The following is a 20,000-nucleotide window of genomic DNA, read 5'->3' as shown; positions in this document are numbered from 1 at the left end:
CTGTCCTGTACATGCTGCTCTGCCAACACGCACACAAACAGAAGTCCCTTTTGTGCCTTCACAAATGATCAGAAATCTATAAATTAGGAGTAGTTTTTGAATGTGTTTAATTATTGGAAAACTTTTGTTTTGCTAAAAAAAAAACTGCATGTAGTAAAAAAGCAAAAGGAAGTAGTTTAAAAATGTATTTTGTTAAACTGTGAATAGCACTCCCTCATAAATAAATTGTAAAATTTACAGTTAATACATGAGATTGGTATCGGTATTAGTATTAGCCGATTTCACTCATGGATGATCGTATCGGAAAATCCCTCGTTTGGAATCATAGATCCAAATCCATAGATAGAATTATTTTCATCATAATTGCATAACCAGACACTTGAATGGCAAACCACGTTCAAATCAGATTTGATCCAGATTAAACGTTTGGCACAGATCTAAACGGAAAAATAGAACTAACGTAGCAAAACTTGTTTAACATGTTTGGGTTTTTGGATCCTGTATGATTTCGGCAGAATGTAATAATCAGACACAAGAATGGCAAACCGCGTCCAATCCAGATCTGTTTCAGATTGCACATTTGGTGTATACTAAACAGGAAACTTGTTTAGCATGTTTGGATGCTTACATCCTGTGTAATTTCAACAATATTTCATAACCAGACTCTCAAATGGCAAAGCACGTCCAATCCAGATCGGATCCAGATTGCTTATTTTACACCAATGTAAACAGGAGACATAATTAACATGGCAAAACATGATTAGCATGTTTGAAGGTTTAGCTCCGGGATAATTTCAAAAAGGTACTGCATAACCATCCACTTGACTGGAAAACCACATCCAATCCAGATCTGATCCAAATTGCACATTTGGCACCAATTTAAACAGGACATAGTATTAACATAATGCAAGTTTAACATGTTCAAATGTTTTGATCCTGTATGATTTGATCATAATTTAATAACCAGACACACAAATGGCAAACCACGTCCAATCCAGATCGGCTCCAGATTGCACATTTGGCACCAGTGTAAACAGGACATATAATTTATATAGTACAACTTGTTTGGCATGTTTGGATGCTTAGATCCTGAATGATTTCAATAATATTGCATAATCAGACTCTCGAATAGCAAAGCACGTACAATCCAGATCGGATCCAGACTGCACATATGGCACCAATGTAAACAGTACACACAATTAACATAGCAAAATGTGTTGAACATGTCTGGGTGCTTAGATCTTGCATGATTTCAACATAATTTAATAATCAGACACGCAAATTGCAAACCATGTTCAATCCAGATCTAAGCCAGATTGCACATTTGGCGCAGATGTAAACAGGACACAGCATTAACATACTACAACTTGTATGGCAGTCTTGGATGCTTAGATTTTGTATGATTTCAATACTATAGCATAACCAGACTGTTGAATGGCAAACCAAGTCCAATCAAGATCTGATCCAGACTGCAAATTAAGCAACAGTACATAGAATTAAGATAGCAACATCTGTTTAACATTTTTAGATGCTTAAATCCTGGTTAATTTCGACAGAATTGCTTAACCAGACAGTCAAACGGCAAAGCAGGTCCAATCCAGATCTGTTTCAGATTGCAGATTTGGCACCAATGTAAACATGAAATAGCTTTAATATAATACAACTATTTTGACAGATTTGATTTTGGACGCTTAGATCTTGTGTGATTTCAATATAATTTGCCAACTAGACACTCTGATGACAAACTGCGTCCAATCTCGATCTGATCCAGATTGCACATTTGGCACCGATGTAAACAGGACATAGAATCAACATAGCAAAACATGTTTGGATGCGTTAATCCTGTATGATCTGAAGAGAATTGCATAACCAGACACTTTACTGGCAAATCACGTCCAATCCAGATCTAATCTAGATTGCACATGTGCCACTAATGTAAACAGGAAATAACATTAATAGAACACAACTTTTTTTTAACATATTTGATGTTGGGTGCTTAGATGATTTCCATATAATTTACCAACCAGACACTCGACTGGCAAACCACGTCCAATCCACATCGGTTCCAGATTGCATAATTGGAACCAATGTAAACAGGATATAGAATTAACATAGCAAAACATATTTGGATGCGCAAATCTTGTATGATCTCAACAGAATTGCATAACCAGACACTTTACTGGCAAACCATGTCCAATCCAGCTCTGATCTAGATTGCACACGTGCCACTAATGTAAACAGGAAATAGCATCAATATAACAACTTTTTTTTACATTTTTGATTTTGGACGATTAGATGATTTCCATATAATTTACCAACCAGACACTCGACTGGCAAACCATGTCCAATCCAGTTCGGTTCTAGATTGGATATTTGGAACCAATGTAAACAGGATATAGAATTAACATAGCAAAACATGTTTGATTGCGTAAATCCTGTATGATCGCAACAGAATTGCATAACCAGACACTTTACTGGCAAACCACGTCCAATCCAGATCTGATCTAGATTGCACATGTGCCACTAATGTAAACAGGAAATAGCATTAATATAACAATTTTTTTTAACATATTTGATTTTGGGTGCTTAGATGATTTCCATATAATTTACCAACCAGACACTCGACTGGCAAACCACGTCCAATCCAGTTCGGTTCTAGATTGGATATTTGGAACCAATGTAAACAGGATATAGAATTAACATAGCAAAACATGTTTGATTGCGTAAATCCTGTATGATCGCAACAGAATTGCATAACCAGACACTTTACTGGCAAACCACGTCCAATCCAGATCTGATCTAGATTGCACATGTGCCACTAATGTAAACAGGAAATAGCATTAATATAACAATTTTTTTTAACATATTTGATTTTGGGTGCTTAGATGATTTCCATATAATTTACCAACCAGACACTCGACTGGCAAACCACGTCCAATCCAGTTCGGTTCTAGATTGGATATTTGGAACCAATGTAAACAGGATATAGAATTAACATAGCAAAACATGTTTGATTGCGTAAATCCTGTATGATCGCAACAGAATTGCATAACCAGACACTTTACTGGCAAACCACGTCCAATCCAGATCTGATCTAGATTGCACATGTGCCACTAATGTAAACAGGAAATAGCATTAATATAACAACTTTTTTTAACATATTTGATGTTGGGTGCTTAGATAATTTCCATATAATTTACCAACCAGACACTCGACCGGCAAACCACGTCCAATCCACATCGGTTCCAGATTGCATATTAGGAACGAATGTAAACGGGATATAGAATTAACATAGCAAAACATATTTGGATGCGCAAATCCTGTATGATCTCAACAGAATTGAATAACCAGACACTTTACTGGCAAACCACGTCCGATCCAGATCTGATCTAGATTGCACATTTGCCACTAATGTAAACAGGAAATAGCATTAATATAACACAACTTTTTTAACATATTTGATGTTGGGTGCTTAGATGATTTCCATATAATTTACCAACCAGACACTCAACTGGCAAACCACGTCCAATCCACATCGGTTCCAGATTGCATATTTGGAACGAATGTAAACGGGATATAGAATTAACATAGCAAAACATATTTGGATGCGCAAATCCTGTATGATCTCAACAGAATTGCATAACCAGACACTTTACTGGCAAACCACGTCCGATCCAGATCTGATCTAGATTGTACATTTGCCACTAATGTAAACAGGAAATAGCATTAATATAACACAACTTTTTTAACATATTTGATGTTGGGTGCTTAGATGATTTCCATATAATTTACCAACCAGACACTCAACTGGCAAACCACGTCCAATCCACATCGGTTCCAGATTGCATATTTGGAACGAATGTAAACGGGATATAGAATTAACATAGCAAAACATATTTGGATGCGCAAATCCTGTATGATCTCAACAGAATTGCATAACCAGACACTTTACTGGCAAACCACGTCCGATCCAGATCTGATCTAGATTGCACATTTGCCACTAATGTAAACAGGAAATAGCATCAATATAACAAGTTTTTTTTACATTTTTGATTTTGGACGATTAGATGATTTCCATATCATTTACCAACCAGACACTCGACTGGCAAACCACGTCCAATCCAGATCGGTTCCAGATTGGATATTTGGAACCAATGTAAACAGGATATAGCATTAATGTAGTATAAATCTTTTTTTTTTTTTTTTTTACTTATTTGGATACTTAGATCCTGTAAGATTTTAACGTCATTTATCAACCATAAACTCGAATGGCAAACCGTGTCCAATCCAGATCTGATCCAATGTTTTGAGGCTGTCAGAGCAGGTCGTACTAAATCGTGCTGTTGTGTTATTTAATAGCAACAAACGTGGACGCCCTGGGGGAGGTTCAACAAGCCGCGGCTGGCGTGTTTTATTGCGAGCGTAAAAAGGTAACATCCTCCCGGCCTTAAACACTAAAAGACACGCCGCAGTGAGCCCTCGCCTTTGAAGACATTTTGATCGAAGCTCAAACGACGTCAATCGGCAGAGGAGGCGTCGGCGTTGACAGAAGAAATATCGACCTCGTTACGGCTGAGTGGTTAAAAATAACATTATGGGATGGAGACGGCGTCTAAAACGCCCACTGGGAAGCGCTTAGAGTGAATTAAAGTGGTGCTAGGGAGCTATTTTTAGCCCGTCTGTGGTATCATTACATTGTTGCAAAGGATTCTAAGCGCTTGTCGGTTTCGGTGCTCGCAAAATAGGATCCCACGGAACCGCTTGATGATAAAATACTCATTGAAGTCAAACTTAATGCGATTAAAAAGGGATTCGTTTGAGTCCTGTGCTCTTACAACGGCGTATGAAGTGCACTAAACTGGTTTGTCTGACCGAGCATCCTCGTGAGATGCAGACAGAGAGAGGTAGGTAACGTGCTTTGTGGCCTTTTAGCATCTGCCTGAAAGATGATGAATGCAATTAAGGTGTCGGTGTTGCTAATGAGAGAACAAGAGGATGATAGCGGACTCTCTCCTGACAGGACAAGATTAGGGAGCATCAATTGTGTCCATTCATTGAGAAGAGGGTTTTTTTTTTAGCTTTAAAAGGCATTAAAGCAGCAGAATGGCGTCACATGACGAAGGCGGCGGAAACCTCGTGAAGGAAAAGAGCGTTAAAGATAGACTGGAGGGGTCGCTCAACAACAACAATGCATAATTCATACGACCTCAGGACACACGCTGACCTTTCGTTAGCGGAGGCCGACCGCCGCTCGGGCTACGGAGCGTTACCGTGGCGATGAGGTCCCTGAGGAAGTGTGGGGAGGAGGGGTGAGCGGGGAAGGCCACAAAGACGCTTTGAGTGACTCTGCAGTGCTGCAAGATAAGAAACGGGATTATTTACTACCAAAAAGACTTTAAAATGACATTTCTAACCTCAGTTGAAATCTGGCAAGATCACAAGAGTAATAATCAACTTTCAAGTAGCAGTAGAGTGGAAAAACAAGTTGACTTTATTTGCTTAATATCTACTAGGGGTGTGACGGTACACAAAAATTTCGGTTTGGTACGTACCTCGGTTTGGAGGTCACGGTTCAGTTCATTTTCGGTACAGTAAGAAAACAACAAAATATAAATTTTTTGGTTATTTACCAAATTTGCAAAATCTTCCACCAAAAATATTTTTCTTAGTGGAATATTTGATGTGAAGTAATGGGAACCTTGGATAGGTCAATAATTCATAAAAACATTGATTTTGATTCAATATTATGTTTTGAGCAATGACAGTTTGAAAAAAAAAAAAAAAACAGCTTTGTTTTATTAGTCAACATTGCAACTTTTTCTAAATTACATTTAACCTTTTTTATTTCACTTTTGTTATGTTTTTGTTTATTTTAATAGTATTTTTTAGAATGTGCCGTGGGCCTTTAAAACATTAGCTGTGGGCCGCAAACGGCCTCCGGGGCACACTTTTGACACCCCTGCTATAGATAATAACAAATTAAATGTGATAAATCTATGGATAAAAAGCAGAGCCTGGCGACGCATGCACGTTCATCATAACTCTCTCTCTCTCTCTGTCTCTGCCCCTCCCTCACAATGCTGCTACGCGCACAATTTGTTTTGTTTTTAACCCCTTCTTAACCCTGAACGTACATTGAAAATACACGCAACCCTAACTCAAAATGCCGGACATTTGAGGCATTTAAGAAACTCCGCCCTGACAGCTCCGCAAAAGAGGACATGTCCGGTGAAAAGACGACGTATGGTCAGTCTATCGTAGCCCGTTAGCTGCTAGCATGCCGTGTGTTGTGCCTCGGTGTGCATTGTTTACACAACGTGCGTTACGCTACTTAATATGTCCGTGTGGAAACTCGTTCGGTACACCTCCAAACCGAACCGAAACCCCCGTACCGAAACGGTTCAATACAAATACACGTACCGTTACACCCCTAATATCCACCGTATTTTCCGGACTATAAGGCGCAATTGAAATTCTTTCATTTTCTCAAAAATCGACAGTGCGCCTTATAACCCGGTGCGCCTAATGTACGGAATAATTCTGGTTGTGCTTACCGACCTCGAAGCTATTTTATTTGGTACATGGTGTAATGATAAGTGTGACCAGTAGATGGCAGTCACACATGAGATACGTGTAGACTGCAATATGATGCCAGTAAACAACACCAAAACTTTAAATGTTCCATTGAAAATAAAGAATATTACACACGGCGCTCAAAAATACGTCAAAATGTTTTAGTACTACTTTGAAGCCGCACCGCTTTGACGGATTTTCGGCCCATTACGGCTACCGCAGTCAGAGGTACAAGTATTACTATTGTGTGTGTATAAGGACCGCAAAATGGCACCCATTAGCAGACATATCTGGCGTTTTGTTTGGCAATAGTATGCAAAACCAACTTTTCTTACCTTCTGATACTTGCTGACCTGTATTTGGGATCTGCATAAGTCCTGAAAATTTGCGCATCTCTGCCTTTGTAGTTTGTGACGACGCCGTAGTCGATATTTAAGTTAAAGTTAAAGTACCAATGATTGTCACACACACACTAGGTGTGGGGAAATGTGTCCTCTGCATTTGACCCACCACCCTTGATCACCCCCTGGGAGGTGAGGGGAGCAGTGGGCAGCAGCGGTGGCCACGCCCGGGAATCATTTTTGGTGATTTAACCCCCAATTCCAACCCTTGATGTTGAGTGCCAAGCAGGGAGGTAATGGGTTCCAATTTTATAGTCTTTGGTATGACTCGGCCGGGGTTTGAACTCAAAACCTACCGACCTCAGGGCAGACACTCTAACCAATAGGTCACTGATGCTTCTTCTTTTTCACTATCTTCTTGTTATGGGACATTCATCCTCTGCCGTTGCCATTTCTAATATAAAGTAGTGTAAAGTTCTAACTTAATCTCGCTATGGACGCGCTAAAAACTACGAAGGTGAGCCACCTAAATAAGACCGCCCACAAAACGACGCATCCTGAAGCGACTGTCAGAAAGTGACTTGAAGATGATCTGTAAAACAATCTATGCAACATTTTCACCAAAGAACCACCATCACATGTTATGTGACCAGTGTTTTTCAAATTATTTTGAGCCAAGGCACATTTTTTGCGTTTAAAAAATGCGGAGGCACACCACCAGCAGAAATGTATTAAAACATTTTCTCTTTTTTTGGTATTTTCCTGTAGCAGTTTCATGTCTTCCTTTGAGCGATATTTCCTGCATCTACTTTGTTTTAGCAATCAAGAATATATCAGTTGTTTTTATCCTCCTTTGTGGGGACATTGTTGATTGTCATTTCATGTTCGGATGTACATTGTCTTTGCTCCACAGTAAGTCTTTGCTGTCGTCCAGCATTCTGTTTGTTTACTTTGTAGCCAGTTCATTTTTAGTTTTGCTCTGCATAGCCTTCCCTAAGCCTTAATGCCTTTTCTCAGGGGCACTCACCATTTGTTTATTTTTGGTTTAAACACTAGACACCTTTTTTACCTGCACGCTGCCTCCCGCTGTTTCCGACATCTACAAAGCAATTAGCTACCGGCTGCCACCTACTGATATGGAGGAGTATTACACGGTTACTCTGCCGAGCTCTAGACAGCACCGACACTCAACAACAACACATCATTTCAGACTGTAATTACTGGTTTGCAAAAAATATTTTTAACCCAAATAGGTGAAAATAGATAATCTCCCACGGCACACCAGACTGTATCTCACGGCACAGTGGTTGAAAAACACTGATGTAGACCACAATTTTCAATTTAGAAAAAAATAATAATAATATGACCCCTTTAATACGCCTTACAGTGTTTACCATAAACTGCCAAGATACCTGTAGCGGTGAGGGCGTGGCTATGGGCGTGGTCACCATGACATCATCGAGTGATTTGCATAATTTACTACAATGATATGATTTTCTCTAAAAAGGCTAAAAAAATGTATACTTACTAATTAATAATAACAGTTTTGTTTTAAACGTCCATCCATCCATCCATTTTACAATATAATTACAACACTTTATGTACATATTTATATACAGATTTGAACAATAAGTTATTCACTGAAATATATTTATTAATTGTGGTTCTTACAAAAAATATATCTTATAAAAATATAAAAGCTAAAATGTCTCTTAAAGCTCTGCCCCTTTAATTAGTGCATACTAAATCATTTAACTTTAGCCTACTACTACAACCATATTATTTACCAGCAACATAAAGTGAAACAGAGGCAGAGGTGTCCTGCCACAGTCAGTAACAAATAAACAGAAAACAGTAGTGGCGGTAGATAGACACAGAGCTTCATCAAACATCTGATCCACTGAACAAAGAGCTCCAAAAATCTTGATCCTACACTTCTCTTTTGTAAAGTAAATCTGAACAGCCGATATGGGCATCTACATCAACTATATGATTTGCCTGAGAAGCTGGACAGGACCAAAAAAGAAATAAAAATAAAAAACTAAAATATATATATATATTTTTTGTGGCGGCCTTAATTATTTCGTGGCGGGCCGCCACAAATAAATGAATGTGTGGGAAACACAGCCTTATAACCAGGTGCGTCTTTTGTATGAAAATAGACCTGAATAGACCCGCTCATCGGCAGTGCGCCTTATAATCCGTTGCGCCATATGGTCCGGAAAACACGGTACTTGTGTGACATATTCAACCTGCTCAATGAACTGGATGCGTCACTTCAGGGGAAAGTGTTTTCAAGTTGGCTGATAAAGTAGCAACATTTAAGGCCAAACTGGATTTGTGGGCACGGCGTGTGAACAGATGGTCCATTTGGCACGTTTCAAACACTGGTGGAGATTTTGGAAGAGACTGAGCCGCAGCCTCTTCATTCTCCCGGCCGGTGCACGACCACCTGTCTTTGCTTTTAAAAGACTACTTTCCCACCACAGAAGACCCACGAACTGCCAAGGAATGGACCCGTGACCCATTTGTCAACAAACTGGGTGAATCCAGCGTGTCTATGCAAGAAGATGATCAACTGCCGGAGATCGCAAATGACAGAGGTCTTCAAAGTATGCTAGAGACAACAATCAATGTTGGCGTTAACGCACTTTTTGTGTCTTTTCACGCATTGAAATCAGAAAGGACGCACATTTCCGGAATTGTTTTTATTTTATTTTATTTATTTTTATTAAAACAAACAAAAAAAAAAAGATATTTTACGCCAGAAAATATGTGTCCCCACGTACGTCCCTCAAGCTACACTACAGTGTTTCCCATAAACTGCCAAGATACCTGTGGCGGTGAGGGCGTGGCTATGGGCGTGGTCACCATGACATCATCGAGTAATTTGCATAATTTAGTACAATTATATGATTTTCTTTAAAAAGGCCCAAAAATGTATACTTACTAATTAATAATAACAGTTTTGTTTTAAACGTCCATCCATCCATCCATTTTACAACATAATTACAACACTTTATGTACATATTTATATACAGATTTGAACAATAAGTTATTCACTGAAATATATTTATTAATTGTGGTTCTTACAAAAAATATATCTTATAAAATATTAAAGCTAAAATGTCTCTTAAAGCTCTGCCCCTTTAATTAGTGCATACTAAATAATTTAACTTTAGCCTACTACTACAACCATATTATTTACCAGCAACATAAAGTGAAACAGAAGCAGAGGTGTCCTGCCACAGTCAGTAACAAATAAACAGAAAACAGTAGTGGTCAAATACAAATAAGGCAACAAGAGAAGTATCCTACACTTCTCTTTTGTAAAGTAAATCTGAACAGCCTATACGGGCATCTACATCAACTATATGATTTGCCTGAGAAGCTAGACAGGACAAAAAAAAAAAAAAAAAAAAAAAAAAAAAAAAGTTTATTTTTTATTTGTGGCGGACGTAATTCTTTCGTGGCAGGCCGCCACAAATAAATGCATGTGTGGGAAACACTGCACTATATTGTCAAAAGTATTTGGCCACCTGCCTTGACTCACATATGAACTCGAAGTGCCATCCCATTCCTAACCCATAGGGTTCAATATGATGTCGGTCCACCTTTTGCAGCTATTACAGCTTCAACTCTTCTATGAAGGCTGTCCACAAGGTTGCGGAGTGGGTTTATAGGAATTTTCCACCATTCTTCCAAAAGCGCATTGGTGAGGTCACACACTGAGAAGGCCTGGCTCTCAGTCTCCGTTCTTATTCATCCCAAAGGTGTTCTATTGGGTTCAGGTCAGGACTCTGAGCAGGCCAGTCAAGTTCATCCACACCAGACTCTGTCATCCATGTCTTTATGGACCTTGACCTTGCTTTGTGCACTGGTGCACAGTCATGTTGGAAGAGGAAGGGGCCCCGCTCCAAACTGTCCCCACAAGGTTGGGAGCATGGAATTGTCCAAAATATTTGGGTATCCTGAAGCATTCAAAGTTAAAGTTAAAGTACCAATGATTGTCACACACACATTAGGTGTGGTGAAATTTGTCCTCTGCATTTGACCCATCCCCTTGTTCACCCCCTGGGAGGTGAGGGGAGCAGTGGGCAGCAGCAGTGGCCGCCCCCAGGAATAATTTTTGGTGATTTAACCCCCAATTCCAACCCTTGATGCGGAGTGCCAAGCAGGGAGCTAATGGGTCCCATTTTTATAGTCTTTGGTATGACTCGGCCGGGGTTTGAACCCACAACCTACCGATCTCAGGGCGGACACTCTAACCACTAGGCCACTGGAACTAAGGGGCCAAGCTCAACTCCCGAAAAACAACCCCACACCATGATTCCTCCTCCACCAAATTTCACGCTCGGCACAATCCAGTCCGAAATGTAGCGTTCTCCTGGCTACCTCCAAACCCAGACTCCTCCATCAGATTGCCAGATGGAAAAGGGTGATTCATCGCTCTATAGTCCAGTGGTGACGTGCTTTACACCACTGCATCCGACGCTTTGCATTGGACTTGGTGATGTATGGCTTAGATGCAGCTGCCCGGCCATGGAAACCCATTCCATGAAGCTCTCTGCGTACTATACGTGGGCTAATTGGAAGGTCACATGAAAATTGGAGCTCTGTAGCAACTGACTGTGCAGAAAGTTGGCAACCCCTTTGCACAATACGCAAACTCTCTGTCAGTTTACGTGACCTACCACTTGGTGGCTGAGTTGCTGTTGTTCCCAAAACTCTTCCATTTTCTTATAATAAAGCCGACAGTTGACTTTGGAATATTTAGGAGCGAGGAAATTTCACAACTGGATTTGTTGCACGGGTGGCATCTAGTGATGGGTCCGGCAACACCGATGCATCGGCGCATGCGTCGAGCTGTTTCGGTCACGTGACCGATACGCGAACTGTGTCGCACTGACGCCTCCTCTGTGCCCCGTGAGCGGGTCTTTTCTACAGCCGGAGAAATAATAACTAAGAAGAGAAATCGTCCAAAATTTAATACGTTGGAAAAACTTTCTTTTAATAAAAATGTGTAAAAAAATAGATAAATAAAAAATTCCCAGTCCACAAGCATCCTCATTCACAACACGTTCTCTTAGATTTCCATGTTATGATACATGTTCACATTATTTATTGACTGTATCTAAAAAAGATTAAAATATATTTTTATTTAAATGAAGATATGAAATAATCCTAAATGAAATACAATGACTTGGTTTATATTATTGTATATACTAGGTCATAAAATCAGTGTCAGTTGAGTCGGTCCATAGGTTGCCTGTAGGGATTTTTAATGTCCAGCAGATGTCAGTATTTAGTGACACAGTATCAATACAGTTTTGCAATGTGTCGAAACGCTTCATGACGCCTCATCAACCCATCACTAGTGGCATCCTATGACAGTTCCACGCTGGAAATCACTGAGAGCGGCCCATTCTTTCACAAATGTTTGTAGAAACAGTCTCCATTAGGGATGTCCGATAATGGCTTTTTGCCGATATCCGATATTCCGATATTGTCCAACTCTTTAATTACCGATACCAATATCAACCGATACCGATATATACAGTCGTGGAATTAACACATTACTATGCCTAATTTGGACAACCAGGTATGGTGAAGATAAGGTCCTTTTTAAAAAAAATAATACATTCAAATGCAAATCACTACCATGTTTTCTGGGACTGTTCCACCATAAAGGACTATTGGAAAGAGATACACCAAGCTTTACAGGATATTTTCAAACGTGAACTACCCCTCGAAAGTAAAACTTTGTTTTTTGGACATGTACCTCAGGACTGGCTGAAGAAAGATAAACACTTAATGAATATCCTACTGGTGGCTTGTAAAAAGACCATTACTAGGAAATTGATATCCCAGGAGAGCCCAACTTTGAAGCAATGGATGGAAACAACAATGGACATATATAAAATGGAGACGATAACTGCCTTTATTAATTATAAATTGGAGAAATTTACTTCATACTGGGAAAATTGGGTCAACTATGTCACGCCCCATAAACCTGACTTTAATTTTTCAAATGAGTGATTGTACTGCAAAAAAAAAAAAGAAGGATTACTCCCTATATGTGTATATGTATGTGTATATGTATGTGTATATATATATATATATATATATATATATATATATATATATATATATATATATATATATATATATATATATATATATATATATATATCTGTTTATATTTTATTTTATTTCTGATTATTATTATTATTATTAATGTATTATTATTTCTTTTTTTTCTTTTTTCTTTTTCTCTGTTTATTTAATCGATGTATTTGTAGATATTACTTTGTTTTTGTTGGGGTTTTTTTGGTTTTTTTTTGGGGGGGGGGGTGGTATGGGTGGGATATAAACAAAAATATTTTGACATTTAGGGCAGACAATAGATATATGATTTATGTGAATATGATGTAATGGATAGGAATGTCTGATGCTGGATGTCCATACAAATAAAATTAAAACATTTTTTTTTTTTAATTATAAAATAAAATAAGATAAATAAATTAAAAACATTTTCTTGAATAAAAAAAAAGTAAAACAATATAAAAACAGTTACATAGAAACTAGTAATTAATGAAAATGAGTAAAATGAACTGTTAAAGGTTAGTACTATTAGTGGACCAACAGCACGCACAATCATGTGTGCTTACGGACTGTACCCCTTGCAGACTGTATGTATATATATATATATATATATATATATATATATATATATATATATATATATATATATATATATATATATATATATATATATATATATACATACATACATAATATTTGCACGATTGCACCAAGAAATATTCCTAGTTTGTGAACCCGTTCTCAAACAATGGCAATAAAACTATTCTGATTCTAATATAATGTAGGAAGCAGAATATTAATAACAGAAAGAAACAACCCTTTTGTGTGAATGAGTGTAAATGGGAGAGGGAGGTTTTTTGGGTTGGTGCACTAATTGTAAGTGTATCTTGTGGTTTTTTATGTTGACTTAATTAAAAGAAACAAAAAAACAAAAAAACAAAAAAAAAAGATACCGATAATAAAAAAAACCATACCGATAATTTCCGATATTACATTTTAAAGCATTTATCGACATCTCTAGTCTCCATGCCTAAGTGCTTGATTTTATACACCTGTGCCAAGTGATTAGGACACCTGATTCTGATTATTTGGATGGGTGGCCACATACTTTTGGTAATATAGTGTACATCATGTGGATTTATACATACAGACTTGGCATTGCACAAAACATATTTTTTATTTTGTTGTATTTATCTGCCCCATCTTAAAGGCTGGTCCGCGAAATTATTGTCTGACATCGAACCGGTCCTTGGCTCTAAAAATGTTGGGGACCGCCGCTCTAATTCACTCATTTCACCCTTTCTAAAAAATAAAAAAACACCCAGAAAGCGCCAACAATAATCCATTTACATGAAAATGTATATGTGACCTGAAAATTAACAATTATGAGTGATATTATAAGCGCTAAGGCAGACGGACTATTTTATGCGGCGCATTGATAACAGTAAACTACTGCTAACTTACACTGCTAATGTTGACACACTTTAAGCTTCTGCTTTTGTCTTAAACTTGCTAAAAGTAAATGAAGTAAAGTATAATTCATGCACGTCTCACCTGGTAGTAGACAAATGTGGCCATGGACCGACTGGCTGGTCGACTTTCACATCCCGGAGGCGGCGAAAAAGACACTTTTAATGCAGGAACTTTTTTTTTTTTTTAACCCTTCATGAGGATTGTGATGAAATCTTCCATCTTAACAGAATTATATCAACGTCCCAGCAAGAGTTAAACTATTAAAGTGTTTGTTTCATTATGGTATAAAATGGTTAGTTTGTATGTTTAGCACCTACATTGTTTCATTACGGTCTAAAATGGTTACTTTGAATGTTTAGCACCTAGCAATGCTGCTAATGCTACATTGTTTCAATGAAGCTACATCCGCGTAACACTCAGCTTTACTAAAACTTATTGCTCACCGTCTTTGTGTTCGGGCTAAACAACATAAAGTTCTGTAGCGTAATTTGTCACAAAGTAATCAATGTCGGCTCTCATAAAGTCTGATTGATGAGCGTTGTTGTCGATTGGAAAGGGTTCTGCGGTTCCTTGTGTGACGTCACGCGATCACGTGACTGCGTCCTCATTAACTCTCAAAATGGCTCCGGAATCTCCGTGAAATTGATATTTTGATCATATCTATTTATTAACAAATATTTGGAAGTGTTTTGGTGGTATAAATCAGATGTATATAATATCTTCAATATAGTGGTAACTATATATATATATATATATATATATATATATATATATATATATATATATATATATATATATATATATATATATATATATATATATATATATATATATATTTTTTTTTTTAAATTGCATTAATCTTAAATCTTGCAAGCTCATCTTAGGAGTTATTGCAAGATCACAAAAGTGATAAATGAGATGTCCACAACCATTATTTATCACATTTTAATACAAATATTCTGTTTGTATAATAAAAGCAATGGAGTCTTTTTTACGAATACTTTTTTCATCAAATTACACCGAAAATGTTATGCAAAATGTGTGCGTTTTAAAAATTAAGGCAGTGTTTTAAAATTCAGTGTAATTTAAAAATTCAGTGCAGAAATTATTCGTTGCTTCAAAACTCAAGACCCACTTCCGGTCAACTAAGACTGAAGCGATCAATGGTGTCTCAGAAGCAGCCAATCAGGTGCCAAGTTTTGCGGTCACGTGATGAAATTCAGGGTGAAACTAAAAAGCCTTCATGATAAAGACATGAATTCACCTATCAGAGCAATTTTACTGGCTATACACTGATAAACACTGCCCTCTGGCGGTTAAATGTATCAATGACACATAAAGAAGCGCCTGTCGATACAGGTTTGTGAAATAAAAGCATAGACAATTACTAATAAATTACAAATTGAATATTAAATCAAACTGAGTTTTGACGCTGATCCTATTGGATTAAATTGTATTCAAATTTATATCTGGTTAATGCCTGCAGTTTTTAAAATGAGTTTATAATTAAATAAACCTGATCTGGATTGAAATTATACCAACAATTATATATATATATATATATATATATATATATATATATATATATATATATATATATATATATATATATATATATATATATATATATATATATATATATATATATGGATTTGTATATAATTATATATATTTGTATATATATTTATATATATATATTTTAAATATATATATTGTTTTAAAATATATTATAAATATAATATATTAATATAATAATATAATATACATATTATATATAATATATAAACACACACACACATCTATACACATATACTCTAGTCTATGCATATATATATATACTGTATATATATATGTATATATATACACATACATATGTGTATATACACATATATATACATTCATTATTATCATTGTTATTTTCTATTTTATTTATTGCTATTATTACTACTGTTATTCTCTCAATGTTATGTTTTATCAATGCATTTACATTTTATTTTTACATACATTTTATATGTTTCATACGACTTTTTAGATGGTGTTAATTTGAGTTATTCTCCAGGTGGCGTTTTCCCTCAATCCTCAGTGCCATGTTTGGTTATTGTCAATAGCGCTGTGTGTATGTGTGTACGTGTGTGTGAGTTTTTTCTTCTCTTCTTTCTTTTTTTCTGCCACTTGCCTGTGTATGAAAAGCGTTTCATAAATACAATTTGATTGATTGACTTGCACAAGCTGGGACAAAAACAAAACAACAAAAACAAATGCATAAATAAATCACATTCCTCCAAGCAGAATTTCATGAAATAATTCACAAAGTTTGGTTTAATGTGGAGGGCAAGTTATTTTACACGTAGAAGCTTTACAATAAGACACCTTAAAAGTCACTTCCAAAAAATGCTTTTTGCGTTCCACTTAAAACCAAGCCTGTGCGTGTCGCATGGGAGGGACCGTGCTTACTGCATTTGAACTTGGTTTTTTCTTAATTAAGACTTCATTTAAAAAAGTGGGTACTAATGGCACACATTTAAAGACTGTTGCAGGGGGTTTTGTCGGTAAAAGGCAGATTTGTATGTGCTTTCTCAGTGTGCAGTGGCTCGGGCAAAAAGTCCGCGCCCGTAATGGCAATTTTACACTTTTTTTTTGTGAGGTACGTTGAATGGAATGTGCCCCGCGTCACTGGAAGAGTAGACAAATACATTGGAATTATCATCGATTATTTAAAAGAAAACACGTTCTTGCTGTGTACTCATATGGAATGTCACTTTCCATACATAAATACATACATGTACAACCTCTTAAAATGTTTACAAGGACACGAAAAGTACAATATTATACAGAAACTAAACAGAAAAAAAACCCGACAAATAATCATCATACATACTGCAAAATATAAATTACCAACTTTTTCCATGTACAATTGTGGGGGGACACATTTTATATGTATGTATATATATATATATATAGTTATATTCATATTTATATATAATACAGCCTAGATGGAGGTTTAGTTCATGTTAAGACAAGTGCATAGCAAAAAATAGATCATTTTGAAAAGGAACATACATACATACACACAAAAAAAAAACCAAAAACCCAACAACAACAAAAAGACAACATTTATAAGGCAAACCTATGCTCATTTAAAGTTGGCATAGTCGGAGAAAATGTCCACATAGTCTTGTACCACCCTGTAGCAGAAGTCGTACTGCTCCTGTGGGGACACAAATATAAACACACTTTAGGCCATATTATAAAATATAAATAAATATAAAATAATATTATATAAAATGATGTGTCAGTCAAAATGTATGTTAGCTTAGCCTGATAGCTAAGGGTGTTGTTGGTTTAGTAGGCGGGGCCAGCTGCTGTGGGAGGAGTCTGTGGAGTGGTTCAACGATGGCATCAGAAGAACTTGACTACAAAATACGTTTTTGTCATGATAAGCGCGATTTGGCCTTCAAAATAAAAGCAACAGGGGGCGCTGTGAGACCTAACCTTTAGGCCAGGGGTCCCCAACCTTTTTGAAAGCAAGAGCTACTTCTTGGGTAGTGATTAATGCGAAGGGCTACCAGTTTGATACACACTTCAATAAATTGCCAGAAATAGCCAATTTGCTCAATTTACCTTTAACTCTATGTTATTATTAACAATTAATGATATTTACACTTAATTGGACGGTTTAAAAGAGGAGAAAACACGAAAAAAATGACAATTACATTTTGAAACATAGTTTATCTTCAATTTCGACTCTTTAAAATTCAAAATTCAACCGAAAAAAAGGAGAGAAAAACTAGCTAATTCGAATCTTTTTGAAAAAAAAAAAAAAAAATTTTTTTTTATGGAACATCATTAGTAAATTTTCCTGATTAAGATTAATTTTAGAATTTTGATGACATGTTTTAAATAGGTTAAAATCCAATCTGCACTTTGTTAGAATATATAACAAATTGGACCAAGCTATATTTCTAACAAAGACAAATCATTATTTCTTCTAGATTTTCCAGAACAAAAATGTTAAAAGAAATTCAAAAGACTTTGAAATAAGATTTAAATTTGATTCTACAGATTTTCTAGATTTGCCAGAATATTTTTTGGGAATTTTAATCATAACAAGTTTGAAGAAATATTTCACAAATATTCTTCGTCGAAAAAACAGAAGCTAAAATGAAGAATTAAATTAAAATGTATTTATTATTCTTTACAATAAAAAAAATACATTTACTTGAACATTGATTTAAATTGTCAGGAAAGATGAGGAAGGAATTTAAAAGGTCAAAAGGTATATGTGTTTAAAAATCCTAAAATCATTTTTAAGGTTGTATTTTTTCTCTAAAATTGTCTTTCTGAAAGTTATAAGAAGCAAAGTAAAAAAATTAATGAATTTATTTAAACAAGTGAAGACCAAGTCTTTCAAATATTTTCTTGGATTTTCTAATTCTATTTGAGTTTTGTCTCTTTTAGAATTAAAAATGTCGGGCAAAGCGAGACCAGCTTGCCAGTAAATAAATACAATTTAAAAAATAGAGGCAGCTCACTGGTAAGTGCTGCTATTTGAGCTATTTTTAGAACAGGCCAGCGGGCTACTCATCTGGTCCTTACGGGCTACCTGGTGCCCGCGGGCACCACGTTGGTGACCCCTGCTTTAGGCCATTTTAGCAGAAAACCCCAAAGAAAGTCACTTCCTGGAAAAACAATGGCCGAAAAAAAAAAAAAGAGAAAATGGATTGATATTGAAAAGAAATCATCAAATAAAAAAAGGATTTAAAAATGTATATTTAGAATAAGTCAAGATGTATAATACAATAAAAGAAAATGCAATATTAAAAACGGACAAATATTCTTTAACACTTTTGGCCACATTAAATATCAAAATGATGTATATAATCCACACCAACATATGTGTGTCATTTCCATAGGTGGGCGGGGTCAGCAGTTGTGGGAGGGGCTCCAGGCTTCGTTTAAGGGTCATCGGAGATGAACATTTCTATCATTTTCCATTTCAGCAGATAGTCTACTGCGAAATGGTCAGTGTTTCCCCATAATTGGCTGTAAAAACTAAAAACAATAAAGCAACAGGGGGCGCTAAGGGACCTGAAGGCCATTCGAACACTACCTGGAGAAGGTCGCTTTCAGGCAAAAAAATGGACTGATATTGACAAAAAAGCCACATCCTCAATAATACATACTGTAAAAAAGTGTAATAAAATTCACTAAAAAAATAATGAAATGTAATACAATTTTGAAACAAGACAAAAACATTGTCTTATGTAGAAAATCCTATTAAATCAAGACAAAAAAATTATTAAAAAAAATAAAAGTATATTAAGTTTATTTATTTATTAATACCATATACTGGGTGTCCTGGGTATGACGTTAAACTACATCCAGGCATGAGATGGGAGGTTGTGTGTGGGGTTAGTGAGTCCCAACTAACGTCTATAAAATGCACACAAAGAACCGTTTGCACCTTCTCTTGTGACTGGCGGGCGGTCAGCGCCATGAAGCTGAGCG

At 36.3% G+C, this 20,000-nt stretch overlaps 2 protein-coding genes across 6 annotated transcripts in view; both read right to left on the bottom strand.

Moving 5' to 3' along the window:
• The window catches only part of entpd1 (ectonucleoside triphosphate diphosphohydrolase 1), a 75,506-nt gene extending 60,425 nt beyond the window's left edge, over positions 1–15,081 (bottom strand). Inside the window, exons 1-3 of one of the 4 annotated variants that reach the window (XM_062055361.1) lie at positions 14,936–15,060; positions 14,574–14,616; positions 5,225–5,354 (exon numbers count right to left, since the gene is read on the bottom strand). In XM_062055361.1, the coding sequence (XP_061911345.1) occupies positions 5,225–5,354; positions 14,574–14,597 (154 nt within the window). In that variant the 5' untranslated portion in view covers positions 14,598–14,616; positions 14,936–15,060. Of the gene's footprint in view, positions 1–5,224; positions 5,355–14,573; positions 14,617–14,935 lie in introns of all 4 variants that reach the window. The other 3 variants (XM_062055362.1, XM_062055365.1, XM_062055366.1) reach the window with 3 other exon arrangements.
• A 1,702-nt stretch (positions 15,082–16,783) lies between these two features.
• Positions 16,784–20,000, bottom strand: part of ptprea (protein tyrosine phosphatase receptor type Ea) — a 100,429-nt gene continuing 97,212 nt past the window's right edge. For both annotated transcript variants that reach the window (XM_062055359.1, XM_062055360.1), the window contains one exon: positions 16,784–17,700. In XM_062055359.1, the coding sequence (XP_061911343.1) occupies positions 17,626–17,700 (75 nt within the window). In that variant the 3' untranslated portion in view covers positions 16,784–17,625. The remainder of the gene's footprint in view (positions 17,701–20,000) is intronic.

The sequence above is a fragment of the Entelurus aequoreus genome, linkage group LG08 (genome assembly GCF_033978785.1).
Source record: "Entelurus aequoreus isolate RoL-2023_Sb linkage group LG08, RoL_Eaeq_v1.1, whole genome shotgun sequence".
Taxonomy (NCBI): Eukaryota; Metazoa; Chordata; class Actinopteri; order Syngnathiformes; family Syngnathidae; genus Entelurus; species Entelurus aequoreus.
This window is presented reverse-complemented; position numbering and strand designations above follow the sequence as displayed.